At 40.1% G+C, this 14,923-nt stretch overlaps 1 protein-coding gene across 50 annotated transcripts in view; it reads left to right on the forward strand.

Moving 5' to 3' along the window:
* The window catches only part of Ank2 (ankyrin 2), a 521,939-nt gene that overhangs the window by 421,869 nt on the left and 85,147 nt on the right, over positions 1-14,923 (forward strand). For 49 of the 50 annotated variants that reach the window (XM_075981403.1, XM_075981421.1, XM_075981404.1 and 46 more), the window contains 5 exons: positions 44-142; positions 6,645-6,842; positions 11,164-11,262; positions 11,884-11,982; positions 13,401-13,598. In XM_075981403.1, coding sequence (XP_075837518.1) covers positions 44-142; positions 6,645-6,842; positions 11,164-11,262; positions 11,884-11,982; positions 13,401-13,598 — 693 coding nt within the window. The remainder of the gene's footprint in view (positions 1-43; positions 143-6,644; positions 6,843-11,163; positions 11,263-11,883; positions 11,983-13,400; positions 13,599-14,923) is intronic. The other variant, XM_075981401.1, reaches the window with a different exon arrangement.

Genomic DNA, 14,923 nt, shown 5'->3' on the forward strand with positions numbered 1-14,923 from the left:
GCAATGAGTTTATTTATGATTGGGCAATCTTTCTTTCTGGCAGCGTGGTGAAACAGCACTTCACATGGCGGCCCGGGCTGGGCAGGTGGAAGTGGTCCGATGTCTCTTGAGGAATGGTGCCCTTGTGGATGCCAGAGCCAGGGTAGGTGCTAGCTCACCAGCATTCTTCTATTGCAGCACATGACTCCCTTATTAAGATTGTGTCTTCTTTAGTTCCTTGGTTTTGAATTTCCACTGTGTACATATCCATCAACTTCTTATTAATGCGATAAATACCTGAGAAAATAACTTGGAGGAAGGAAATAATTTTGGGGGCTAACTGGACCAGGGCTCACAGACTAGGATTGGATGGATCTATATTTCTGGACTTGATGTGAAGCTAAATAGCATAGCAAAGCAAAGCTACACACTTCACAGTGACTGGGAAGCAAAGAGGATGCAGGCGCATGCTTTTGCTAGTGCACTTCATCCAGGGAACCCAGTCTGTTGGATGGTGATGCTCACAATTAGGGAAGATTTACTCCCTATCCCTTAGTTAATCATCTCTGGGAATATCCCCACAGATGCTCAGAAGTGTGCACAACCAGTTTTCTAGGTGTTTCTCAATCTCTCGAGTTAACTGTCAGTAGGAGTTACTGTAGGATATTAAATTGAAAGCATCAGATCAATAATACTCTAGAAAAAAGAAATACTATGTAAGTACATACAATAAAAATGCATTGAGGTTATGGGAACATTGGAATGGAGTATAGCTTTATTTGATACATTTGGCATGCAAGAAGTATAGAATTGACTTTATCAGTCTTTAATCTTTAAAATCTCTTTTACATTTATTATTCTGTAAATTTATAGTCTTGCCTGTATCATATGGCACTATACATACTAAACGTCATTTCTTTCTACTAGAGCCAATCAGATTTGCATACTCTTACCAAGTTACTGAAAAAACAAAATGGCTTCAAATTTATAATGCTTTCCTTTCCCTGTTTTATTTCTTCTATTTTTGTTATCATGTTTGCCTGTCTCTCTACTTTGATGTTTATATATTTGAATATTCTGCATATTTATTTTCCCAGATAATAGGTGCTGGAGATCACCTGATAACATTTGTCCATTTCCAGTCAGTTCTAACTTCCACATAGCTGTTTTATTTTTCTTCTTTTTTAAAAAATTTTTAAAAAATTTTTCTTCTTCTTAAAAAATTTGTGCTGCATCTTTCCTAATTACAGCTATGCTTCCTCGCCCTACTATATTTTCTATTTCCTTTTCCACATTGTCCAAATAAAAATGAAAAGTTTCAACTTTAAAATAGTAAAACTATGTACAACAAAAACAGTTATCAAGTAAGAATTATATTTATAATATTCAGTCCATTTGTATTTAGCACCTTCAGAGAAAATAGTCCATTATCTGTCTTATCTTAGTATTTCAAAGTTTTGTACCTAATTTACTTTGATTGTAACTAAGGAAAACTATAACTCTATTTAGTTTTAACTCCATCTAAGACCCCAGAATGATGTAATACTATCCTTCTTTGTATTGGCAAAGTTCTTCAGTTGGTTTTGTTTGTGTCCTAAAGAATGTCTGGCAGACTCTTCTGTGTAGCAGGAATCTCAAAGGACTGTCCTACCTTGTCTTAGAAAAGTTTGACAGTCTTTTTCTGTGCCCTGTTTGTCCAATCTGTACAGCATACTGTCAGCAATCAAGGCAAGAACAGTTTCTTACCCAAATGGCTAGCTTTGCTGTATTGAAAGCAAACTCTATATGGAGTTTCTTTGATAGCCATTATCCTTTTTATGAAGCAAATTGGTGCTGCCAGGATCAGATGTGTTTCATTGACATGAAAAACCTGGGGTTATTAAACATCTTAAATGCCACATTCTAAAGGTCTTTGAAGTATTTGAGAATCATCTGTCTAAAATATACCCATTTAACCTTAAAAACATACCTCATGTGACTAATTTTACATAATTTACAGAATAGTTTGATTATTATGATTAACTACTCCTTTCTTAATTATCCATTGCATTTTTAAACAAGCTGCATAAGCACAAGACCCCAAACAGGAATAGAAACAAATATACAGTATAACAAAAATAACTTTTAATTTCTATCAATATACCAAAATCCATGCCAATGCAAAATATTAGATTAATAGTAGTCTTTTTATCCTATATTCCTGTTTTCCCCCAAATGATAACAAACATCCGTAACCCACCAAGTAGCCAATAGCCACTCACTCTATCTATTGGGAAAGTGGGCATTATGTTTCCCAGACTGCTTCTTGTTGCCTGTGGGAGAAAACATCTTTAGTGGTCCCAGAGAAAATTGAGATAATGGCCAAGTCCTGAGAAGATCAGCTATAACTTTTGCTGATATACATCGCCTGTCAAGATTCAGAAGATCTCACCAATCATACCTGATCCACATTAATTCTGAAGGAACCCACAGCCTCTCCTTTCCTGTGGAAACAAATGCAAAACCTCTTTGCCAAAGTATTTTTGACTTCCATTTGACAGTTTTTCAAAATTCTTTTTTAAAGTTAAGAGAGCACTAGAGTATCTAAATTTGTCAATTTAGCAGTCTCATTCAGACCCCAGGTCTCTTGGAAGCTGTCATTTGTTTATCAGCAATCAAAAAATTCAAAATTAACATAATACTGTATAGGGTCCAGTCTCCATGTGTATTTTCTATCTTTACATGGCTTAGTCTTTATACATACATACATACATATATATTATCATTTTAAAGCTATTTTTCTTTATCTATCTACATTCTTTCTCTTTTTTTTCTTTCTCTTTTCTTTCTTAAGCCTATGTACAGTTTTGAACACACTCTAGCCTGTTTTGAGGTTTTCTCTCTCTGGACCTGTTTTACTGCATACCTCTTAACGTTTTTTTTGAGTTCATGAAACTTTAAACTGACTGGTATGTGGCATGGCTAGGATCTCCACTGTGGTTTTAGTGACTGGCTCTGCCCTCTTCTCAAGATGTCCTTGATGAACTGTGATCACATAATTAGAGTAAATAAAACACCTTCCATACCTCTGATTTTTTTTCTCCTAACTGGTTCTGCCAGGAGACAATAATTCCTCTCCATCAAAGTCCCGCTGACTGGTGTGTGGCTTGCTGAAAGAAGTCAACAAACTGTTATGTATCTTAGGCTCTCATTTCTGCCCCACCTACCCAAGAAAATGAGTAGTTTTTCGTCATATTCTGTATTGAGCCTGGGATCAGCTCTGAGCCCTGCCCATAAATCAGCCTAGTTAGGGAGGGGAAGGTGATGATTGACATCCCTGATAGAGCCACAAGACCAGGAGATGCCTGCTTTCTCTCAGAAGAAGGTGGGCAGGTACTGGACAGGAAGGAAGCACGTTTATGACAAGTTCCTTTCTTCACCTGATACCACTTCTCTGGAACTCATCCCTTCCCAAAGAGGAAATAGTTTAAAATTCTGCTCATTTGTTACATTGGGCTCATGCTCAAGAACTCTTGGTATGTAGTTTTATCTCTTGGATTTTTTAAAGAAATATGCTATCTTCATATAACCAGGGGCTAAGTCATGTTTTTCCTACTTCCAATATGTAACAAAAGAAAATGCATGTAATCACATTAATATTTTTAATTTTAAAATTGTAAGCTGGGGCTGAAGGTAGAACTCATTGCTAGAGAACCCAGATAGACTAGCAAGTTATTACCCAGCACCACCACCACCACCCCCAAAAAGCAGAAATGCAGGTATTGCATTCTCATCAGCCCATGGCATGAGGCATATTTTTCTAGACAGATTTGGGGTCACTATGCATTTGTGTCTTGGTGAGCCAATGTGTTGACCTTGGCCAGTCCTTTCTGAAAGTCCCTATTTGTCCTTTGCCCTTCGTGGATTTAAGTCAGAAGCCTACCAAGGTCTGCCCTCTGGAATCCCTTTTGTTTAGAGATGTGTTCTGTTAGCACAGTTGTGGGCCTTGCCTTTGCTTTTAGGTTTGAGCAATGGCAGGATCCTCGGGTTTAAGCTTATTTAAAGCTCAACTCCTAAAATTTTGCTCAGCTGACAGCAGACATGGTTTGGGGAAGCATTAGTAGCAGGAATCTCATCAAAATTTTAAACCTTGGCCCAGATGCTGTTCTTTCTATCTTTTTGTAAAAAGCTTGGGTTCAGCAAGTCTCCCTAATTTTGGTTGCCTAGGAGCAAAATAAATAGTAGACTTCCATAGTGAAGCAGAGACCACCTGCTTCCTGTCTGGGCTGTGGCCCAGTCCCTTATGCTTTGTGAAAAGGCTGTATTGGAAAGGGTCAGGGGACCAGAACTCCTCTGTAATTTTGTCATTCTCCTGAGTCTTCTGCGCTTCCCAATTCTGTGCCTTGATTTCGGTTAAATTTATCCCAAGGAAGCAGATACAAGTTTTGCCATTCAACAAAGAAGTAAATGCCCAAGCCTGAAAAGACTTTATATACCTGCTTAAACATTGAAAGATTTTCATAATAATAAAATTATATTATTTACTTTTTCATTTTCAAATGGAAATATACCAAAAGCATTTTTAAAGTAGATAAAGCATGATTAACTTTTATTTAAACAAACCAACAGAGAAGTGAACAGACAAGCCCTTCCCACTCTGGGGTCTGAGGGCTAGGGAATCACAGTAAATCATTTAACCAGTAACTCCTGGTTAATTAACTAACATCACCAATCCAGGAACTACTGCCTGCTAGGGATTGTTACTTGACTAGAGAGTGCTCCAAACGTCATCATCCGCCAACCTCTCCCTACTCATTAAAAGCCACAATTTCCCCATACATGTAAAATAAAATCAATACTCTTTAAAAAATAGTTTTTAGGGGCTGGAGAGATGGCTCAGTGGTTAAGAGCATTGCCTGCTCTTCCAAAGGTCCTGAGTTCAATTCCCAGCAACCACATGGTGGCTCACAACCATCTGTAATGGGGTCTGGTGCCCTCTTCTGGCCTGCAGACATACACACAGACAGAATATTGTATACATAATAAATAAATAAATATTAAAAAATAAAATAAAAAATAGTTTTTAAAGCTACATTTGAGTGTGTCACTCTCTGCACCCCCTTCTACTGGGCTATCCCGGCAGAGGTCTACAGGAGACCCTTGCTGCAGACAGTCGCTGGGTCTCTTCTCAGCATCCTGACCTAATGCTTCTTCACCATTTATTTTTCTGCTCATTCCTGCTCACTTTGTCCTGGCCATTTTCTTCTTGACCATCTTACCGTATCTCTTTCGAGACCCCATTACATTCTTGTTCATTTTAACTGGAAAAGTTAGCAAATAGTACATTTTATGCTTCCTTTTGGTGCCTACTATGGCAAGTCATATATGCATCATGCACAAAAGAAATTTATAAGCTGAGGATTTTTATAGAACTCATTAATTTCTCCCTTCTTTGAAACTCATGTTATCCTATTTCATCTCTTCCTATATATTTTTAAAAAATAATGTTAAAGTATTATATTTATTTGGACAGATCTATTATATTTTTTTCTCCTTTCATTTTTATCCCTGGCAGCTTCCCCAGCTTTTCCTTCCTTGCTTTTATGATGACTTACCCTGGGGAAGATTATAAAGATACACCCCTTTGCATTCCTAACAGCATGCTCCTTTTTACTTTTATAAGAGACAGTGGCTTTTCCTGGTTCTATAAACCCTGAGAACATTATCTGTGACTACACGTTAGAGTCAGGTGATCTTATGAGCCTCGCTGGATATGATCTTCCTATCCCTTCTATTCAGCTCCATCCTCTCTGCTTTTAGAACAAAAATCACTTGGCAGAGAGTTCCCTCCATTTTCATTTTGCCAGCGTTCCATTTCATCTTTGAAGTCCTAGATGTGTGGTACAGGCCCATCTGCAGCACTTCCTGGAAGAGCCTCTCTTTAAATCATATCACAATGCCGTCTTTATTCGCAGTTCTCCTAGAACAAAATGACCAGCAGTTGTGTCCTTGGCTCAGGAGAGAAGTAGGAATAGCATTTTCCAGTTGGGTCTTTTCTCTTAGTTCCGTTCCCAGAATAACCCTGCCTCTCAGTGAAAGCTCTTGGAGGAGGAGAACCTAGGTCTTAGGATTTCTGGACTGAATTTCTTTCTTCTTCAAAACCACGAGTTCGCATACTAGTAAGCATAAGATAGGATTGAAGACTTAAGTAGTTAAGAGATGCTCTTTGGGTGTTCATCAAGCAAAGACCAAGTTTATGAGAGTACAACCTATTTAAAAATCTAAGGGAAGGCTTAGTAGTTAAGGGTACCTGCTGCTCTCTCAGAAGACTGGTTTTAGCTTCCACACTCACATGGAGCTCATGGCTGTCTGTAACTCCAGTTCCAGGGGATCTGATGCCTCTTCTGACTTCCACGGGAACTGTACATGCATGCTGCACTTTCATACATGTACACTCATACACATAAACAAACAAACATATAAAACCATTTTAAAAACTTAAGGGAGATTTTGTAACCAAATTGATCACTCTACAACAAATACAAATGAAGCCATGGGAGGGTAATAACAATTTTTGTTTCTGAGTAGAGATTCGAAGAAGGTATCACTGAGTGTTTTGAGAAGCACACATTCCTAGTAAGATTGGGTTTGCCAGGAGCTAACTGATCTCTTGCCTTGAGTTGTAGGAGGAACAGACGCCTTTACATATTGCCTCCCGACTGGGTAAGACAGAAATTGTCCAGCTACTTCTACAACATATGGCTCATCCAGATGCAGCCACTACAAATGGGTACACACCCCTGCACATCTCTGCTCGGGAAGGACAGGTAGACGTGGCCTCTGTCCTGCTGGAAGCAGGAGCAGCACACTCCTTAGCGACCAAGGTAAGGAGCCAGCTAAGAGAGCGCAAGTGCCAAGTCCAGGCCGTGCTCAACTGCAGAAGCTTTAGGAGGGGAAAAACCTCTGCCAGGCCTCTGACTTGTGTCTTCCTCAAGTTGTTTAGACTGTAATCTAAACGATGAGAAGGGATTGCAAAATTTTATGTAACATCTTCAAGGAAAAGTCTCATATTCCTATCTTCTAATTAAAGTGCTAGTTCCTTTTGGTATAAGCATCCAGAAATGTAATTATCATAACTTCTTTACCACAAAGCAAAGGTTACTTTTTCTTTTCATAATAAAAAAGCTATAAAACATATTCTCTAGGGGAAAAAAGGGGGTCCCTAATATGTCCAAATGACATCAATGATGAAGTAGAAAATACTGCATTAGATTAGCACTGTTTTCTGCTGGGTAACAGAGCTGAGCTACAGCTCCCTTTGCTTCATCCCGCCTTTCCCAGTATTTGCCCCACCTCTCATTTGGTATCTCATTTCCTTTGTAGTATCCGACTGTATCAGTTACTTTTTTGTTGCTAAGATACATTGCCATGACCAAAAGCAGCTTATATAAGAGAGAGTTTATTTTGGCTTGTGGTTCCAGAAGGTCGATGCTTACAATGGCAGGGATGACATGGCAGTGGGTGGCCAGAGAAGGAACCTGGGTGGTCACATTTTATCAGCATACTAGGAAGCAGAAAAAGAATGTGAAGTAAGGCCAGGCTGTAAACATTCAGAAGGTATCCCTATTGATATACTTCCTCTAGCACGGCTGTATCTATAAGTTCCATAACTGCCCCAAAGAGTGTGACTAACTAGAGACGAAGTATTCAGATGCCTGAGCCAATGGGGGTGGGGGGGGCACTTATCCAAACCACCACAGCAACCTTTCCTGCCTTCACTCTTCTCCAAGTTACCTCAGTTTCTACACAGAAGAGGTTTGCATATCAACTCATGAGCACATCAGCACAGGTACTAACACCAAACAAAGACTATACTATCCTAACCCGTGTGCAAGGCTCCATGGTGATGCAGGGCCGCTTTTCCTTCTCTTGGATATATTCGCTAGAAACTCACTACATGGAGATGAGTTACAATAAAGTGTGAACATGCCCACATAGCTGGAGAAAATTAGATGGAGCGAGTGCAGAAGAACAGAAAAAGAAGGCACATAGGATCCTAGAATACATGAGCTTGTCCCAGGGTAAAATGCTTCCCACACATGCAATAGCAGTTCAGATGAATTAAAATGACATTAAATTACATAGTAAATACTGTGCATGACTAGAGGGAAGCTAATAAGTGTGGACTGCAGTCGCGCTGTGACCTCTGAGCCCTCAGAAGTGAGAACTGCCCAGTAGTTACTATTAATACAAGCCTACTGGACCATGACTGTCAACAATGTTCAGAAATGGGGCTGGAGAGATAGCGTAGTAGTTAAGGGCACCTGCTGCACTTACAGAGGATCTGCCACTCACAAAGAAATGTACAGCCACCTATGACTCCAGTTCTAGCGATTATGACGCCTTCTACTGCCCTCTGAAGTGCCATGTGGTACACCATCATACATTCAGGCATGCACTCTGATACGTAGAATAAGAATAATATATCTTTTAAAATGTTCTGACATAACACATTGACAAAATTTCAAACTATGACACCTGAAAAGGTGAACAAATGTTAAAAAAAAAATTCTTCAAAAAGAAAAAAAATCAGAACTTAGACCCTAAACAACAAATGCACAGTGGATAATGGTAACCCATGAAACACGGAGGCCATCCCAGTGGACGAGGAATAGAATTAATATGTGTAAAGGTAGAAGCGTGGAAAATAGTCTCTTGTCTTTCAAGGATTTTTAGGATTTAAAAAATAACCAATGCCATAGTACAGTAGGGCAATAAAATAGAAGCGGTTGTTAAACAGAACAGTTTAGTGACCGAGGCCGGCTGGATGTTGGTGACTCGTCATCGTTAAAGCCGTCAAAGTGTTTATAAATACCAGAGGGAGATGACGCGCTGCTGAGATTCACATGGGGAGGAGTGGCCCTGTGACTCAAGCGATGTCCCCTACCCTTGCCCATCACTGTGCATTGACATCACTATGCAGTTTTGTCTGATAAGGGTTTCCAGCTGTACAGAGGGGTCAGCCCAACTTCAGCTGCATTGTAAGGACAAGGAGCTTCTTTTTCTTCCTCCCTGTGAGGTTGTGTCAGAGAAATCAACTTCACCCCAGGGTAGCGACATCCAACCCTGTTGTGCCCAGGGTGCACAGAGCGGAGCCTTGGCAGCAGTCGAATTTCTGGGGATGGATGCTCGAGGAAGAAGTAATTCCCACATCTGTCCCACACAGGGGAAAGGCCAGACGATCCACTCTCTTCCAACAACTATTAAGACCATTTTTTTCTCTTTTCTTTTTTGATAGAAAGAAAAACATTATCATAATTAAAAATAATTTGTCTTATGGCACTAAGAAAGGGCAGTATTGGTTCTCGGGAGATGACTATTTGAATCATTGAATAATGATTTTGATGGGGACTTAGTTAGGGTCTTTTGCATTGAAAAAAAATAATGTGACCAAAAATCAAATTGGGGATAAAAGAGCTTCTGTGGATTATATTTCTATACTGCTGTTCATTACTGAAGGAAGTCAGGACAGGAACACAAACAGGGAAGGATCCTAGAGGGAGGAGCTGATGCAGAGGCCACGGAGGAGTTCCACTTACTGGTTTGCTCCTCATGACTTGCTCAGCCTGCTCTCTTATATAAGCCAGGACCCCCCAGCCCAGGGATGGCCCCACTGTGGGCTGGGCTCTGCTGCATTGGTTACTAATTGAGAAAATGCCTTACAGTTGGATCTTATGGAGGCGTTTTCTCAACTGTGGCTCCTTCCTCCCTGATGACTCAAGCTTGTGTCAAGTTGACACACACAGTCACCCAGTACAGGGACTTAAATAGTGCTCAGTGCAGAAGAAGTATTTTCTGGGTTTATTTTCTATATCCTGGTCAGTGTTAGAATTCTCCAACTCCCACTACTGTTCCAGAAAAGCAGGTGACTGAAGTATCTGCCCTGGAGGACGGGTAGACATCACAGCTCAGGACCTGTGCCACCTGGAGGTTTCAGGACTGGGACCCTATTTATAGCATGCTACTCATTGAAGTATGGCTGTTGGTTAGGCTCACAGAACAATGAATGTGTGCATATAAATGTATAGGATAGGCATCTTTTTATTATTAATAAAATTTATTCATTTATCTTACAACTCTACTGCAGATTCCCCTTCCTCCTCTTCTCCCATTCCCTCCCTCCACCTTCCCTTTGCCCCCTCCCTAATCCACTCCTCCTCTGTTTCTGTTCAGAAAGGAGCAGGCCTCTCATGGGTATCAACAAAACATGATTTACCAAGTTTTGGTAGGACTAAACTATCCCCACCCCTTGTCTTAAGGCTTGGCAAAACAACCCAAAATGAGAAATAGGTTGCCCAAAGCCAGCCAAAGTGTTAGGGACAGTTTGTACTCTTACTGCTAGGAGTCCCACAAGTAGACCAAACTATACAACTGTCACATATACATAGAGGGTCTAGGTTGGTCCCATGCAAGCTCCCTGGTTGTCGGTCCAGACTTGGACAGGCATCCTTTAAAAGCACATTGTTGAAGCTTCAGTGTGGTTAAGTATCTGGTTATTGGTCAGCCAATGGAAAACCAGGACGATAGATTTGACTAGATAAATTGGTCTTTGGACAGCATGGTATTCTGGGAAAGGGGAGAAATGTCAGAATGTTAAAAAGGTATTTTTAATAGAATATTTTTATTATGTAGATAATCTAGCCAGTTTTGCAAAAAAAAATGTCAGTTGAATCAAATAATTGTTTTTAAGTCAAGCTTCCTAAATATTCTAAAACTTAAAGAAATATTTTTTAATGAAAAATATTAATGAAAGAAATCAAAGGCAGCTTTTTACTTGGTTGTGTTCACGTTAGAGGCAAAAGGAAAGGCAGGCTTTTTGGTATTTTGTTTTCCATTCATAAATCAGAACAGTATACTGACACCAGAGGATATTATGAACCTCAAATCTGTTAACGGCAAGTTTCAGTCTCCAGTACTTCAGATACATTTGTTGTTCACCCCATGAAGCCTAACAGAGCTTCTACCAGTTCCTCTTAAATTTCATTCCTAACCCTTTTACTTATCTACATAACAGATATCGTGCCGTCATTTTTAACAAATGGAGAATCAATAGTGTTTGTTTAATGGGTTAACAAAAGTTTTGTAAGGACTTGAAGAAAAAAAACCCTAATTCCCTAATTTTCATATTTCTTTGTCGCACTATAGAAGGGTTTCACTCCCCTGCACGTAGCAGCCAAGTATGGAAGTTTGGATGTGGCAAAACTTCTCTTGCAGCGCCGCGCAGCCGCAGACTCGGCAGGAAAGGTAAGCAGTTTCCATAGTATGCTTTAATCATCGACTGTTGACTTTTTTTGTTTGTTTGTTTTCTCGAGACAAGGTTTTTCTGTAGTTTTGATGTCTGTCCTGAACTAGCTCTTGTAGAGCAGGCTGGCCTCGAACTCACAGAGATCCTCCTGCCTCTGCCTCCTTCTGCTGGGATTAAAGGCATGCGCCACCACAGTTATCAAAAAAGAAGATGAATGCTCCAGGCAAATGTACAGCAAATACACACGTACATGGCCCGACTGTTGTCAGACACTACAATTTAGAAGCATTTTTTTTTTCTTGCAGTGTCTCTAATGTGTATTCTTATCCTAAGGAGCCCACGGCTCCTCTATGCCAAGAAGAATCCTTGTGATGTACACAGACATTTAACTTCTGTTTGTCATGACCAGGAAGCTGCCCTTTGCTAATTTTCAGCACAAACATTTTCCATTTTAGTTGTGTTTCTAATATGAAAATTATCATATTATGTTTTTTCTTTCCATTGACCATATTAATTAATTAACATGTAATTAATTGATAGCACCGTCCATGCATCCTGGTAGCTTCCGAGCAGCTAACGCTAATGTATTAATGCTGAGATTTAAACACCCCCCCTTACAGAATGGCCTTACCCCGCTCCATGTTGCTGCTCATTATGACAACCAGAAGGTGGCGCTGCTGCTGCTGGAGAAGGGTGCTTCCCCTCATGCCACTGCCAAGGTGAGGACCACAGCCCCAGCTGCCATGTAGCTATAATCTGAGTATACATGGACCTTGCTTTCAAATAACTGCAATGAGATAGTTATAATTTTTTGATAACTTTTCCCTTTTTGTTCTGTTTCTACAAACCTTTTTTTTTTTCCTTCTTTTTTTTTTTTTTTTTTTGCGATTTTTAGAGTTGGAAGTTATCCATTGAGAGTGCAGAGGAGTTTGTGGAGATGAATCTTCTTCCTAGCAGTCAGTGTTTTAGATACTGAGAAATGTAACCTGACAAAGGCATTATAGGTTTTTCCTTCTTGCCTATAAAACAGAACTTTCATATCCCTGTTCCTTCTAGCACCAAACTTCTCACTCTGCCCCTATAAAGAGTCTCTTGTTTCTTTGCCTTTTCAATGTGCATCTGGGTCAGCTGCATTGTGGATCTTTTTAAGTGGGCCTCTAGACTCCCAGCCCCTTCTTGGTGTATATCATTCATCTATAATCAAACACAGCTCCTGCCAAGCCTGGTTACCTGTCAACAGACTATCTTAGTTTGTGCTGTTTATGAATATGTATTTATGTTGAAATTATACACGATGTCACATCTTTCAGTCACTTATTTAAAAAAGTATATTTTAGGATCACATCTTTAAAATATTGATCATGATTGGAAAAGAGTAATGTCACATCAGGTTCCTAACAACACAAATCTTATCATCCTTTGTGTTCCTTTACCTATCAGAGCCTGGCTTATTCTGGGACTGCAACAGCATTTGTTCAAGGAGTGAAAAGAACACTCGAGTTAGAATACAAGCATTGTAGCAATCCCATAGAAGTTGCTCAATTTGATTCTGTGGGGTTAGAATTGGATCTGATATATAGAATTCAGTGATATGAAATTGTGTGTTTGGGAGCATTATGGGCAGATCATAGCTCAGAGTAGGTCGTTTTTCAGGGAGACCAAAGGGTGAGGAAGAATTGAAGGAATGGGATGTTTAGCCTAGAAGAGAGAAGACTCTAGAGAATTAATTAGCTAGAGATGAAATCCACCTCCAGGTATTTAAGAACTATCGCATAGAAGAGGTATCTGCCATACTTTCTTATTTGGGAGAGAATGTAATAATGACGAGACTTTCAGGTTTCATGCTTTTATGTCTGTATCTATTCTTGAGTATAATGGGGACTATTTTGTCTTTGGTTACAAAGATGGGTATGGTTAGATGGAAATGTCATAAGTAAGAGTTTGAATTAAAAAGCTTACATTTATCTTTTCTGGCTGGTTATGCTTTATTATTTTCATTGGAGGTCAACATTGGAGTATTTACTAAGTGCTCTCTCTCTCTGTGTGTGTGTGTGTGTGTGTGTGTGTGATGTGATGTGTGTATGATGCGTGTGTGTGTACTGTGTGTGTCACATTCATTCTTTTGTTTCTGTTGTAGAATGGTTACACTCCTTTACACATTGCTGCCAAGAAGAACCAGATGCAGATAGCTTCCACACTGCTGAGCTATGGAGCTGAGACTAACACTGTGACGAAGCAAGGGGTCACCCCACTGCATCTGGCCTCACAAGAAGGCCACACAGATATGGTCACCTTGCTTCTGGAAAAAGGAGCCAATATCCACATGTCAACCAAGGTATTGTTTTCTAGACCCTGGCTGCAATAAAGTCTGCTGGAGAAATTTAAACAGAAGCCAAGCAAAGAAATGAGCTGTGTGTGTGTGTGTGTGTGTGTGTGTGTGTGCGCGCGCGCACGCGCCAAAGAAGCAAGGCTATGTCACAAACCCCAAGTTAGCAAGGAAGGCAAGCTAGAAAGCCAGGGGAGCATGCCAGTTGTTCTCATGGGTTTACTTCCCATAAACCTGCATTGTGGGTCTTTACTTGTCTTTTCAAGTCACTTTCATTATCTCTTTGTACCACTCTGAGTTCACAGTTGCTCAGCGTGGTGTGCACATCTCAAGAGGCTAGCCCATAGTTTCTAAGAACTAAGCACTCTGGCAGCCACAGTGCCCTAGTTTCTGCTGGTGGTAATTGCAAATTGCAGTAAGAAAGTCGTTAGGGATCCAGGGACAGAGACCGATAAGAGAGTTCCAACTTGAAGTTGGGCTTCAACAGGTGAATATGAGTTAACAGGTCCGTGTCTACCATCCAAGCCAAATGACAGTTACCTCTGCACTGTGGCCCAAGAACTTAGTAAAATACAGACTCTTAAGGCACCTTCAGCCCACCTTAGACAGTGGATCTGGTTAGAAATCCATTTTAGAGAAAGCTCCACAATAATCTAAGTTCCCCCTCCCAGTGAATAGCCTTTGTAGCTGACTATATTAATTATAATGTAATAGTCAAGCATATAAGGGTAAAATCATTCAAACATGAAAGTGTATGCCTACTACAGACTAACTTACTTATATCAACCTGGAAACACCTGCTGAGAAACTAAAAATTATAGTTATGCTTCCTACCTGGCTATTTGAATCTCTTGGTGCTTTTTGTTTGTACCATGTGATTGGGCAAGATAAAAATTAAACTTAGGATTTTTCACAAACACTACGCTTTCCATGTGTGGCTAGTAACTTAACCAGTATCTTTGGAATATCAAGTACACATTTGCTTACTAACATCAGAGGGGTTAGATAACATGCACCCTTTCGAGGAACTGTGATACCTTAGGTTGTCTCCAGTGTGTCTAGAGCTCTGGTCCCCGACTTTATCACTCGGAAGTGCCTTCATTGCATCCTTCATCTTCGTGTTGAAAGTCCTTTTTATTGAAAGTCCTCCCAGATCCTTTTCTTAAGGTGTCATGCTGTGGTCTCTTGTTGTGACAAAGTACTTGAGACTGGAAACTTTATAAGGAATAACAGTTTGAATTGGCTTGTGGTTCTGGAGGCTGAGAAGTCCAGCAGGATGCTGAGAGCAGATCTGTGGCATCTGGTGAGGGTTTTCGTGATACAGGAGGATGCAG

The sequence above is a fragment of the Microtus pennsylvanicus genome, chromosome 7 (assembly GCF_037038515.1).
Source record: "Microtus pennsylvanicus isolate mMicPen1 chromosome 7, mMicPen1.hap1, whole genome shotgun sequence".
Taxonomy (NCBI): Eukaryota; Metazoa; Chordata; class Mammalia; order Rodentia; family Cricetidae; genus Microtus; species Microtus pennsylvanicus.